At 47.7% G+C, this 13,479-nt stretch overlaps 1 protein-coding gene across 3 annotated transcripts in view; it reads left to right on the top strand.

The window, feature by feature from the left end:
• MYH3 (myosin heavy chain 3) overlaps positions 1-10,393 on the top strand; it is a 29,917-nt gene extending 19,524 nt beyond the window's left edge. For all 3 annotated transcript variants that reach the window (XM_045376299.2, XM_045376300.2, XM_015437645.3), the window contains exons 27-41: positions 415-804; positions 921-1,047; positions 3,067-3,185; positions 3,356-3,552; positions 3,896-4,079; positions 4,738-4,903; positions 5,202-5,326; positions 6,152-6,460; positions 6,904-7,107; positions 7,184-7,309; positions 8,465-8,635; positions 8,727-8,831; positions 8,998-9,093; positions 9,201-9,338; positions 10,246-10,393. In XM_045376299.2, the coding sequence (XP_045232234.2) occupies positions 415-804; positions 921-1,047; positions 3,067-3,185; positions 3,356-3,552; positions 3,896-4,079; positions 4,738-4,903; positions 5,202-5,326; positions 6,152-6,460; positions 6,904-7,107; positions 7,184-7,309; positions 8,465-8,635; positions 8,727-8,831; positions 8,998-9,093; positions 9,201-9,338; positions 10,246-10,272 (2,484 nt within the window). In that variant the 3' untranslated portion in view covers positions 10,273-10,393. The remainder of the gene's footprint in view (positions 1-414; positions 805-920; positions 1,048-3,066; positions 3,186-3,355; positions 3,553-3,895; positions 4,080-4,737; positions 4,904-5,201; positions 5,327-6,151; positions 6,461-6,903; positions 7,108-7,183; positions 7,310-8,464; positions 8,636-8,726; positions 8,832-8,997; positions 9,094-9,200; positions 9,339-10,245) is intronic.
• Positions 10,394-13,479: the final 3,086 nt, after the last annotated feature.

Genomic DNA, 13,479 nt, shown 5'->3' with positions numbered 1-13,479 from the left:
CCTTTCTTCCATGTGAGGCCACTTACAGTGAGCTGGGTGCTGTCTGCTATAAGTCATTCAGAGCAAGTGGGCAAGACTGTGGGGCCACCTGCCTCATGGTTTCCTTTCTGCTAGGCTGGCCTGGCCATGATGAACCGTTTCCCATCACATCTGACAAAATCCATAATTAAAGTATTTAAGTTAACAACTAAAAGTTAACATTTAGTTGAGTGGAAAATGTTCAGGTTTGGTCACTGCAGGAGTAATTACCATGTTCAGGTAGAAAAAATTCATGTGAAAGGAAATTTGCAATATTCACTGGGGGGGAGTCTGAAACTCAGTTTGTCTAATGGGAAGGGAAACCAGCCTGTTTTTGACAATCAGAGTCCCCGGGGGGAACCGACTGCCCACGGGGTGAACTGCTGCCCTCCACAGGCTCGAATTGAGGAGCTGGAGGAGGAGATAGAGGCAGAGAGGGCGACCCGCGCGAAGACAGAAAAACAGCGCAGCGACTATGCCCGGGAGCTGGAGGAGCTGAGCGAGCGGCTGGAGGAGGCGGGAGGAGTCACCTCCACGCAGATAGAGCTCAATAAGAAGCGGGAGGCAGAGTTCCTGAAGCTGCGCAGGGACCTGGAGGAGGCCACCCTGCAGCACGAAGCCATGGTGGCCACGCTGAGGAAGAAGCACGCGGATAGTGTGGCCGAGCTTGGGGAGCAGATTGACAACCTGCAGCGGGTCAAGCAGAAGTTGGAGAAGGAGAAGAGCGAGTTCAAGCTGGAGATTGATGACCTCTCCAGCAGCATGGAGAGTGTGTCGAAATCTAAGGTGCTGCGGGGGGGGGGGGGGGGGGGAGCGGCTCAAGGCTTTCCATCAGAGAGACTCCGTGGTCATTCAAACCTGACTTTGCCAACTGACTCTGCTTCCCTTTCTGAATCCTTCAGGCAAATCTGGAAAAAATCTGCCGAATGCTGGAGGATCAGTTAAGTGAGGCCAGGGGCAAGAATGAGGAAATTCAGAGGAGCCTGAGTGAGCTGACCACACAGAAGTCTCGTTTGCAGACCGAGGCTGGTGAGCAGAAAACCAGTGGGGCCAAAACCTCCTGGCACCCAATGGGCGCAGCTGGCCAAAACCAAGGGCAGGGTGTGTTGAGGGGAGAATCTCTAAGGAAGCATCTTTTCAAGAGAGAAGAAATGGAAATAACTCACAGAAAGAGCCATCTGAAATAGCTTGAAGGGAGAGAACATGAGGAGTTCAGTAAGAACAAGAGAGAAAGAGGAGTAGACCAGAAAGAGAAGGGGCTCAAAATATCATCTCATTCAAACTCTTTCAAAAGTAATATAAACTTGCATCAAACAGACTCTGATGAGTAGAAATGAGACTAGAAATTAAGAGTCAGGGCCTTGCTACTTCTTTCTGCACATTAACTCCGATATTCATTGTCTGCATCCAAGTTTTTGAGAATAAAGAGAGAAACATGGCCACTGTTTAAAGATCCTGGTGTATAATAAAAATATAAGGGAGGCCAGGTGTGGTGGCTCACGCCTGTCAACCCAGCACTTTGGGAGGCCGAGGCGGGCAGATCACCAGAGGTCAGGAGTTTGAGACCAGCCTGGCTGACATGGTTAAACCCCATTTCTACTAAAAATACAAAAATTGCCAGATGCAGTGGCTCACACCTGTAATCCCAGCACTTTGGGAGGCCGAGGCAGGCGGATCAAGAGGCCAGGAGATCGAGACCATCCTGACTAACACGGTGAAACCCCGTCTCTACTAAAGATACGAAAAATCAGCCGGGCGTGGTGGCGGGTGCCTGTAGTCCCACCTACTTGGAAGGCTGAGGCAGGAGAATGGCGTGAACCCGGGAGGTGGAGCTTGCAGTGAGCCGAGATTGCATCACTGCACTCCAGCCTGGGCGACAGAGCGAGACTCCGACTCAAAAAAAAAAAAAAAAAAAAGAAGAGAAAAATACAAAAATTAGCAAGGCGTGGTGGCGGGCACCTGTAATCCCAGCTACTTGGGAGGCTGAGGCAGGAGAATCGCTTGAATCTAGGAGGCGGAGGTTGCAGTGAGCCAAGACTGTACCATTACACTCCTGCCTGGGCAACAAGAGTGAAACTCCGTCTCAAAAAAAAAAAAAGTAAGGAAAGTTTGTTTGGGGTTTTTGCCTAGAAAATGTGGCTCCACCCAGCCCTGGTGCATCCTCACAGGTGACTCCATCCTTGGCTGGCAGTCACAGCCAAGACAATGAAGAAAAGAAGTTTGGGTAGCCACTTTTTTTTTTTTTTTTTTTTTTTGGGGACTGAGTCTCACTCTGTCACCCAGGCTGGAGTGCAATGGCGTGGTCTCAGCTCACTGCAAACTCGGCCTCCCAGGTTCAAGCGACTCTCCTGCCTCAGCCTCCTGAGTAGCTGGGACTACAGACACATGCCACCACACACGGCTAATTTTTATATTTTTAGTAGAGACGGGGTTTCACTGTGTTGGCCAGGCTGGTCTCGAACTCCTGACCTCGTGATCCACCTGCCTCGGCCTCCCAAAGTGCTGGGATTACAGGCGTGAGCCACCGCACCCGGCCTATGGTAGCCACTTTTACAGTCATGTTGGAGGATTCACCTCTGAAATCATAAAGCCCCATTCCATGTTTTTCTCTTACCTCTTTGTAAGCATATAAACTTGAACTTACCCTATTCACCCAAGAGTCTAACCATAGATATAAAGCTCTTAAGTATTTCTCTATGTATTTATTGATAACAAATCAACAAACAGCTGGAAACACCTGCCACTGGGAAGGTCTGATGTGAGTAATTAGGTGCTCCTGGTAATATTTACATTTACAGTTCTTCTCAATGGATTTTTTTTTTTTTTGACAGAACGTCAGTCCCACCTTCCAGTAGTTTACAACAGTATCTTATCCAGTTCTGCTGTTAGTTTCCTTTTTCATGAACGATATACCTTCTCCCTCAAGAAGAAACTATATCTTATCCTTTTCTCTCTCCCCAGATCTTAGCACAGTGCCTTACACGTAATAGAAACTTGATGAGTGAATGAGTGAATGAATGAAATGAAAGTGTTTCCTTCTGGACACAGGTGAGCTGAGTCGTCAGCTGGAAGAAAAGGAAAGCATAGTATCCCAACTTTCCAGGAGCAAGCAAGCATTTACCCAGCAAATAGAAGAGCTCAAGAGGCAGCTGGAGGAAGAGAACAAGGTACATCATTGAAGGGAGGCTACTTTGCTCAGATTTTTAAATATCACCTGCGGGAGGAAAAATAATAGGCAACTTCATTCAGTAGGTGGTGACAGAAGGGACACACTTGGATTGCATCATGCACTTGGCACTGAATATATCAGGTGCTCTTCTCTTTTTAACTTCTGCAGGCCAAGAACGCCCTGGCGCATGCCCTGCAGTCTTCCCGCCACGACTGCGACCTGCTGCGGGAACAGTATGAGGAGGAGCAGGAAGGCAAAGCCGAGCTGCAGAGGGCGCTGTCCAAGGCCAACAGTGAGGTTGCTCAGTGGAGGACCAAATACGAGACGGACGCCATCCAGCGCACAGAGGAGCTGGAGGAGGCCAAGTGCGTAGCTCTGTTTGCTTTTAGAAGAACTGCTTGGGAATGAATTCGATGAATTTATTTGTATTACTAGACGTTTCCCCATCTCATGTGTCTTTAAATGCGGTGCTGGGCCATTAGAAGGACCTGGCGTTAGCACGTTTTATTAAAACAAACAACTTTGATCTTGGTTAGACACAAGGCAAGTTATTAATCCCGGATTTTGAGTAGACAGGAAATTCTCCTGGGCGTATAGAAACACATGCGTGTCTGAATCACAAAAATTAGTGATTCCAACGTGATGAGTAGTGATGTTCAAGTGGATGGAAACTTAAATATCAGTTGCTTCTCTTTCATATTCTTTAAGGAAAAAACTTGCTCAGCGCCTTCAAGATTCTGAGGAACAGGTTGAGGCAGTGAATGCTAAATGTGCTTCACTGGAGAAGACCAAGCAGAGGCTGCAAGGAGAGGTGGAGGATCTGATGGTTGATGTTGAAAGAGCCAATTCCCTGGCTGCCGCTCTGGATAAGAAGCAGAGGAACTTTGACAAGGTGTGGGGTCCGCTCTGTGCTGGGTGAATGCCATGATGCAGGGGATTTCTAGCAGCCGTGGAAGGAGGACAATGCATCCCAGACCTGACTCTGCCCTCACCAGCAGTGTGGCCTTGGGCAAGTCCCTGAACTTCCCCGGGCTGTAGTTTCCTTATCTGCAAAACAGAATGGGAATAGGCTGGGGGTAGAGGTCCCTTTCAAAAGTTGTCCATAGAAACAAACCAGTTTCTACAACGTCGGTGCAGCCCTAAGCATTTTTCCTTTCTGTACTGCTGGTCTGTCTAAGCTGAGGTCCCATTGGGAGGCTTTCTGGAAGCCCTTCCTTCAAGATGGCACATAAAGCTGATTGAAACCAATGCTTTAATGAAATATTCCAAAGTACGGGGCCATTTTTGTGTTAGGAAAAGGGCAATTATGCCCAGCTAACTCCTTCTCGAAGGATCTATTTGCATTTTCAAGATGGTAGTTGTTCCTGACTCATTACCTTGAGTACATTTATGGAACAAAATTTTGATTAGCCCAATAATCAATAACAAGGAGCCAGGTAAGTGATGCCAAGGGTAGCTGTAACTCTGCATTTAATTTAGTTATTTAGTATTTAGTTAGAAACCTAGAGGAGAGGTCAGAAATGGAGAGACCTTCTGTCCCGGTGTTCCAGGTGTTGGCAGAGTGGAAGACAAAGTGTGAGGAGAGCCAAGCAGAGCTGGAGGCATCCCTGAAGGAGTCCCGCTCCTTGAGCACTGAACTCTTCAAACTGAAAAATGCCTACGAGGAAGCCTTAGATCAACTTGAAACTGTGAAACGGGAAAATAAGAACTTAGAGCGTAAGTCACTCGAAATCCTCTGAAACTTCCTCCTTTCATGCTGTATTGCTCAAGAGCATGCTGGCGTGTGTGGCTTCATCGTTCAGTTTCCTACATACATGTGTGTTAATGCACACACAGAAAGTGTTCACCATCTGACAGGTTACTTTTAGCCTCTCTCTATATGATATCTTATCTCTGGGAAACAGGAAAGCTTAGGATTATAATAAACCAGGTAAAAAGCACCGAGTCAATGCTTTGCATGTCTGGAAACACATGCAGAAGCACTCATATGCAACTGAAACTTACTTCTTTACAGAGGAGATAGCGGATCTCACAGAACAAATTGCTGAAAATGGTAAAACCATCCATGAACTGGAGAAATCAAGAAAGCAGATTGAGCTGGAAAAGTCTGATATCCAGCTGGCTCTCGAGGAAGCAGAGGTGAGCGCTGGGAGGCAGGCGCAGGTGCAGACGCAGTCATGGTGAGCGGCGGCCGGGGAGTCTAGCTACTCCACACTGTGTGTTCATTTTAGCCTTTGTCAAATCACAGTCCTAATGCCTGCTCCTTTCCTGTTACACAGCAAAACTGTGAGGCTGAATGAGAATTCTCTTAAATTTATTGGAGAAGACTGTCATATTAAAGTAGGCCTAAAGACGAGATTTTACAAAATATTAGATGAATTAAAAATGTCTACAAAGGGCTTTACGCTCCTAAGAAATATGATGATTTAAACATTATTATTGGTTGATAGTATAATCAAAACCAAGAAGCAATGAAACATAGTTTTATTTCTGCCCTGAAGATAAATTTGGGACTTTTTTTTTTTTTTTTTTTTTTTGAGATGGAGTTTCGCTCTTGTTGCCCAGGCTGGAGTGCAATAGTGCTATCTCGGCTCACTGCAACCTCCGCCTCCCAGGTTCAAGTGATTCTCCTGCCTCAGCTTCCCAAGTAGCTGGGATTACAGGCAGGCACCACCATGCCCAGCTAATTTTTGTATTTTTAATAGAGACACGGTTTCACTATGTTGGTCAGGCTGGTCTCGAACTCCTGACCTCAGGTGATCCACCCGCCTCGGCCTGCCAAAGTGCTGGGATTACAGGCGTGAGCCACCGCGCCCGCTAAATTTGGGATGTTTAAAAAGTGAGTTGTGAATATTGTAGGATTAGATTTAGGGCTATTTCCCTGAAGCTTTGTTACCTTGCAGGTTAGTAGAGCTGGCTTCATACCATCACGGACACTATTTGATTTGTTTTTGTTTCTTAAAGGCTGCTCTTGAGCATGAAGAAGCCAAGATCCTCCGAATCCAGCTTGAATTAACACAAGTGAAATCAGAAATTGATAGAAAGATCGCTGAGAAGGATGAAGAGATCGAGCAGCTGAAGAGAAACTACCAGAGAACAGTGGAAACCATGCAGAGCGCCTTGGACGCCGAGGTGCGGAGCAGGAATGAAGCAATCCGGCTCAAGAAGAAGATGGAGGGGGACCTGAATGAAATTGAGATCCAGCTGAGCCACGCCAACCGCCAGGCAGCAGAGACCCTCAAACACCTCAGGAGTGTCCAAGGACAGCTGAAGGTTTGAGAGAACCCCTCGGGGAAAAGCCTCTCCCGTCCTCACATACTCAGAAATGTAGGCTGGGCACAGTGGTGCAAGCCTGTAGTCCCAGCGTTCTGGGAGACTGAGGCAAGAGGCTCACTTGGGCTCAGGAGTTCGAGACCAGCCTGGGCAATATAGAAAAACCTCATCTCTACAAAAAATTTAAAAATTAGCTAGGCATAGTGGCACAAGCCTATGGTCTCAGCTACTTGAGAGGCTGAGATGGGAGGATTGCTTGAGCCCAGGAGGCAGAGGTTACAGTAAGTTGAGATCACACCACTGCACACCAGCTTGGGTGACAGAACAAGACCCTGTCTCAAAACAAAAACGAAAACAACAGCAACAACAACTTAGAGATGTAGATGAGGCTCGTGGTCCTAACGCCTCAACTTCAAATAGAATGTTCCTTTTTCTCTGGCTAGGATACGCAGCTCCACCTGGATGATGCCCTCCGGGGCCAGGAAGACCTGAAGGAGCAGCTGGCGATCGTGGAGCGCAGGGCCAACCTGCTGCAGGCCGAGGTGGAGGAGCTGCGGGCTACTCTGGAGCAGACGGAGAGGGCCCGGAAACTGGCGGAACAGGAGCTCCTGGACTCCAACGAGAGGGTGCAGCTGCTGCACACCCAGGTGAGGGGAGGGAGAGGAAGAGAGGCGAGGTTCCAGCCTCAGACGCACCTGGGTAACAGCCCTCCTTTTGCCCTAGAACACCAGCCTCATCCACACCAAGAAGAAGCTGGAGACAGACCTCATGCAGCTCCAGAGTGAGGTAGAAGATGCCAGCAGAGATGCAAGGAACGCTGAGGAGAAGGCCAAGAAGGCCATCACGGACGTAAGGCATCTCCTTCCCGTTGCCCTCGGGCTGCCAGGATTGCATTGCATTAAAGCCCTCTCATAGTTAGACAGGTGCGGTCTCCTCCAGACACACCTGGTGCCCACATTCTGCTCCCCATTCACTCCCATCTCCGCTCAAACTCTCCTGTTCCCTCCTGCACTTTAGAAGAAGGGCATAAGAAAAAAAGGCAGAAAGGGATTATATCCTAGTAGGTCTGCCTGTGGAGAGGTGTGCACGTCTTTCCTTCAACATCTGACTTATTCCAAATATGAAAACAAGAACCTGAGGTGTCAATAGCCTACACATTTCTTCCTTCCTGGGTCTCCGAGGCTTTCTCCCGGCAGCCCACAGCGCTCATGGCGCCACCTGCTGCCCGGCGGGAGAACTTCACCTTGAAACGATTTTGCTGTTCCTGTATAGCTTTCATTCTGCAGAGGCCTTCCCTTAATCTCACTATTTCCAAAACTGTGAGGCTGGGTATCAGATCAGACTAAGTCTCAGGCTCCTTTGAAAATATATATTGGTGATAATGAAAACAAAAATTTCCCTGGGACAGGGGAGGGTTTCAAAGGAGGCCAGCTTAAGAAAGGCAAGAAACTGTTTCCCAGCCTGTCCCTGAAGTTCTCATTGCCTCATTGCTTAGGTTATTTTATCTACTGGGTGTAGCTCTGGCCCTCTTCCCGGGTGGCAGAGTGTGCTTCATCACAGTCTCACCTATTGTCCTTTTTCTTTCTTTCTTCCCCCGCCCACCACCCACCACCGAGACGGAGTTTCACTCTTATTGACCAGGCTGGAGTGCAATGGCGAGATCTCGGCTCACTGCAACCTCCTTTTCCTGGGTTCAAGCAACTCTCCTGCCTTAGCCTCCTGAGTAACTGGGATTATGGGCACCCGCCACCATGCCCAGCTAATTTTTTGTATTTTTAGTAGAGATGGGGTTTCACCATGTTGAGCAGGCTGGTCTTGAACTCCTGACCTCAGGTGATCCACCCGCCTCAGCCTCCCAAAGTGCTGGGATTACAGGCATGAGCCACCACGCCTGTCCTGTCCTTTTTCTTTAGCATGGTCTCTGGTCCTCTGGGGTCCAGGTTTTGACAGTTCCAAGGCACTGGAGCTTCCTCTGCATCCTAGCGAGTCCCATGTGCTTTTCAGGCTGCCATGATGGCTGAGGAACTAAAGAAGGAACAGGACACCAGCGCCCACCTTGAGCGGATGAAGAAGAACCTGGAACAGACGGTGAAGGACCTGCAGCACCGTCTAGATGAGGCTGAGCAGCTGGCCCTGAAAGGCGGGAAGAAGCAGATCCAGAAACTGGAGACCAGGGTGTGTGCAGGAGGAACCCCGCCCGCACCGAGCTTTTTAACCTCCCGATCATGCTCCAGCCCCTGACTAATATCCCCACCCTCTCCCCCAGATCCGAGAGCTGGAGTTTGAGCTTGAGGGGGAGCAGAAGAAGAACACAGAGTCTGTTAAGGGCCTGAGGAAGTATGAGCGGAGGGTCAAGGAGCTGACGTACCAGGTAAGTGGAAAGTAAATGCCATGATCGTGTCCTCTGTGATGTGCAAATGCCACTCCAGATTCTCCACCAAACTATGGGAAGAAACACTTTAGCCCAGAAAGCTGCCCATGCCATGTGCAAATCTGCTGCCTCTTCTCCAGTGACATTCCCATTTTCTCATTCTTAGAGTGAAGAGGACAGGAAGAATGTGCTGAGATTGCAGGATCTGGTGGATAAACTACAAGTGAAAGTCAAGTCCTACAAGAGGCAGGCAGAGGAGGCTGTAAGTGAGATAGGTGCTGACTGCGGCATGCAGGCTGGGCTGTTTCCCATGGTGAGTTCTGAGAGGGGTGCGTGCTGATCTAACCTGCCTTGGCTCTTTGGTTTTAGGATGAACAAGCCAATGCTCATCTCACCAAATTTCGAAAGGCTCAGCATGAGCTGGAGGAGGCCGAGGAACGTGCGGATATTGCAGAATCTCAAGTCAACAAGCTCCGCGCTAAGACTCGAGACTTCACCTCCAGCAGGGTGAGTCGCTAACCTGGGAGGAGCCCCCCAGGGACTGTAGAAGCTTCTGAGCTGGAAGGAACCTCAGAGAACCCTTTACTTTAGAGGTGGGGAGTCTCAAGCTCAGGAAGAGAAAGTGCTTAAAGTCACTTAGCTGACTGGACCCTCGCTAGAATCCAGGTCTGTGAGTCACAGTAAAAACCGCCATCCTGCACATGTACACCATGGACTACTATGCAGCCATAAAAAAGAATGAGTTCATGTCCTTTGCAGGGACATGGATCAAGCTGGAAGCCATCATTCTCAGCAAACTAACACAGGAACAGAAAAACAAACACCGCTTGTTCTCACTCATAAGTGGGAGTTGAACGATGAGAACACATGGACACAGGGAAGGGAACATCACACACTGGGGCCTGTCAGAGGGTGAGAGCCAAGGGGAGGGAGAGCATTAGGACAAATGCCTAATGCATGCAGGGCTTAAAACCTAGATGACAGGTTGACAGGTGCAGCAAACCACCATGGCACATGTAAACCTATATAACAAACCTGCACGTTCTGCACATGTATCCCAGCAAAACAAACTGCCATCCTGAAAACGAGTGAGCGGGTCCCACTGAGCTCTCTCACGCGCCCCCTGCTGGTAATAAAAGGCTGCTGCAGGAGGCTCCTCCAGAGTCCGCGGAACACAGGGCATCAGACAGTAGGTGGCTGGCTGTCCAGCATTCGGGGCTTGCTCTTCCGTAGGGCCAGTTTCTCAGGCTATGGGGTGACTTCATGTGTGCAATCGTGCATTTTCCCAAGGTCCAAAAAATATCCTGTGTCCCACTGAAGTAGGCAAGCAATTCTCTGATGCCAGCCGGCGAAGCGGTGGGGTGGGAATGTCTCTGCCACCTGACTTAACTCCAGGTGCCTACTTTCTTCCCAGATGGTGGTCCACGAGAGTGAAGAGTGAGCCAGCCGTTCCGGAGCAGGACAGAAGATATGCAAAATGTGTATTTTCTTGGTTCCTGACCATTGATACTTAACGTCCATGTGACTCCTTTTCACATGCAATAAACTTTGCTTTATTTCAATCTGGGGCTGTTTCACCATATTTGTTTTCCTCTTTCCCATGCAGAAATGGTTCCTAGTTTGATGGTTTGTATGGTCAGAGGTGAAATCCTTGTAAGCAGACGGCTCGGTAAATTCAACCGGTGTGTGCATGTGCGGAGGGGGAGATGGCTTTTGGCTTAAATCAAAAAGGAAAAAAAAAAAAACCTTCTGGATTAACCTTTGCTTTGGTGGGGAGTGGGAGGCACAGCTTTTCAAAAGAGTCATCTCTTAATATGACATGAAGGGAACACAAAGGTAGGCTCATGAAAAGCCCTTGTCTCGAGCCGAATACGGTTATAAAGCAAAGGCCCACATTCCCCTTCTTTACATTCTACTGGGGAAATACATCTGAAATCTAGTAAATATTTGTTGTTCATGCAAGCACCGTGCTATCAGGAATACACAAATGAATAAAAAAGAGGCTGGCCCCTTCAACATCTCAGTCTAAATCTACTACTGTTACCTTAGCTCAATGTGCACTATTTCAAAGCTGCACAACAGAAAATCCCACCCCTTACCCAAGATAATCTTGTCTTTACCTTAAGAGGGAAGGAAGGCAGGAAGTCAGATAACCATCTGGTTGACTTGCTACTGGAAAGAGCATCTTCTAGCATGGGATCCTTTGTTTATTGTCATCATTAAATTTATTAGCAATAGTTGCCAAGTTCCCTTCTTTGTCTGATTCCAGAAGATGAGGGGACCTAGTTTGACTCACGTGAGAATGAAAGGCCAAGGGGTGCTCTCTCCAGATGTGGGGGAACTCAACAAATCATTTAGCTTTTTCAATAAATAAATTGCAAAGAAAAAAATATAAAACAAACAGAAGGGGGACTTGTAGATTAAAAGACACTTAGTGGACCTATCCACCAATTGCACTGTGTGGACCTTGTTAGGATACTGCTTTGTACAAACACGCTGTTAAAAAATACGTGCACACACACACACACACACAGTCCAACTGGTAAATTTGAAAACTGACTGGATATTGTTGGTGATATGAGATTATTGTTCATTTTAAGGTATAATGTGATATTGTGATTATGCTTTCTAAGATAGTCCTTATATTTTAAAAATACGCGGTAAAGGTCGGATGTGGTGGTTCACGCCTATAATCCCAGCACTTTGGGAGGCTGAGGTGGGCGGATCACAAGGTCAAGAGATCGAGACCATCCTGGCCAACATGGTGAAACCCCGTCTCTACCAAAAATACGAAAATTAGGCGTGGTGGTGCTCACCTGTAGTCCCCACTACTTGGGAGGCTGAGGCAGGAGAATCGCTTGAACCTGGGAGGCGGAGGTTGCAGTGAACTGAGATCACGCCACTGCACTGCAGCCTAGCGACAGAGTGAGACACTGTCAAAAAAAAAAAAAAAAAAAAAGTGGTAAAATACATACACACCAGAAAGGAAGACTAAGCAAGAGATCTTTGAAGTAAACTTATTTTATAGAATTTAAGACTTAAAGAATTAATAAAAGAGGCCCTTGATGCATTTTATGCAGAACTGGGGTGCCTCTGAACTTGAAAATATCTGGGATCGTGGGACCCCTTGTGTCCACTTATTGTCAAAGTGTGACATTTCCCACAAAGGAGAAGATGTGGAGTTTGGTGCTGGAAGTGATGTATGACGATCTCTTCTAGGCTTTGATTTTGTGAAGGATATAAATGAAAAGATTCCTTTTCTAAGAGTGAATATTATGACCAAAGTCACCAGTGGTCATTTATTCCATCAAAAAAAGATGCCCATGACTATAGAAAATGTAAGCTGTGTTACTAAGAAGAGAAAAATAAAAGCACCAATTCCATTCCAAATCAGGAACCGCTGTGCCGCACGAGCTGGGGAGGGGTCTCCTCCGACCATGGAGAGGAGGAGGATGAGATCAGCCACTATTTACTGACTGAACTCTATCCGTGTGCACTTGGCATGCACTCCCTCGTGCCCTCAGCACGCAGACTCAGCCATGAGGAGAGGGACCTCATCAACCCTGCGTTACAGATGAAGACACGAACCACTGAGTGATTTGTTTCAGGTCAAAATGGCAGAGCTGGGATTCTCTCTGGATCCTAAGACTCCTTTACCCTACAAGGTACTAACCTTTTATCAGGGCAGCTGGCCACACAGACAGGTGAAATCCCTCAAAGAGCTGGCGCACAGGGTACAGCTGTGTTGAAACTGGGCTGATAGAACCCAAAGCGTACTTCGTGTTTTCTTTCCGATGATGGACTGTTTCTGTTAGCGTCCGCCAGGTGTTTCTCTATAACCCTCCTCTTGTCCACCACCTCAGCCCACCCCATCCTCAGGGAGACTCTCTTAGGACAGGACCTTCGGCCATTCAGTAGGAACTTAGGTGACTTTAGCTCATTTGCAACATCCACCGGTTCTTTTGTACATGGGCTCCAGGGCAGGGTGGCAAAAGAATGAAGGGTGCCTTGAATCTCACTTTTTTTGGGTGAGCCTCTCCAAATTAAGGGCCATTTCTTATAATATTTTTTATTTTCATTGAGAAGGAGTCTCGCTCTGTCACCCAGGCTTGAGCGCAGTGGCGCGATCTCGGCTCACTGCAACTTCTGCCGCCCGGTTTCAAGCAATTCTTGTGCTTCAGCCTCCAGGGTAGCAGGGACCACAGGCACACGCCACCAGGTCTGGCTAATTTTTTTGTATTTTTAGTAGAGACGGGGTTTTGCCATGTTGGCCAGAATGGTCTCGAACTTCTGACCTCAGGTGATCCACCCGCCTCGGCCTCCCAAGGTGCTGGGATTACAGGTATGAGCCACCGCACCCAGCCATTAAGGGCCATTTCTAATTACTTTTCCCCTTCATAAACAGCTTGCTTTTTCTCTTTTATTCTTTCTTTCTGGTGTTGGGGTATGGAATGTATTAACCTTCTCCCTGTAATCCTCATGCTATCTGGAAACCTCTGGCTTTCTGAATTTTTTATTGAGTCTTAAATCTCTTAGCAGTGGCTTTGTATTTTTTATTACTTTTATAATTTTTTAATTACACAAGAAATACACGGCCAAGCACAAGATTAAAAAAAAAAAAATCTGTCAACTATAAAAGGACCGCCAG

This window comes from Macaca fascicularis, chromosome 16 (genome assembly GCF_037993035.2).
Source record: "Macaca fascicularis isolate 582-1 chromosome 16, T2T-MFA8v1.1".
Lineage (NCBI taxonomy): Eukaryota > Metazoa > Chordata > Mammalia > Primates > Cercopithecidae > Macaca > Macaca fascicularis.
This window is presented reverse-complemented; position numbering and strand designations above follow the sequence as displayed.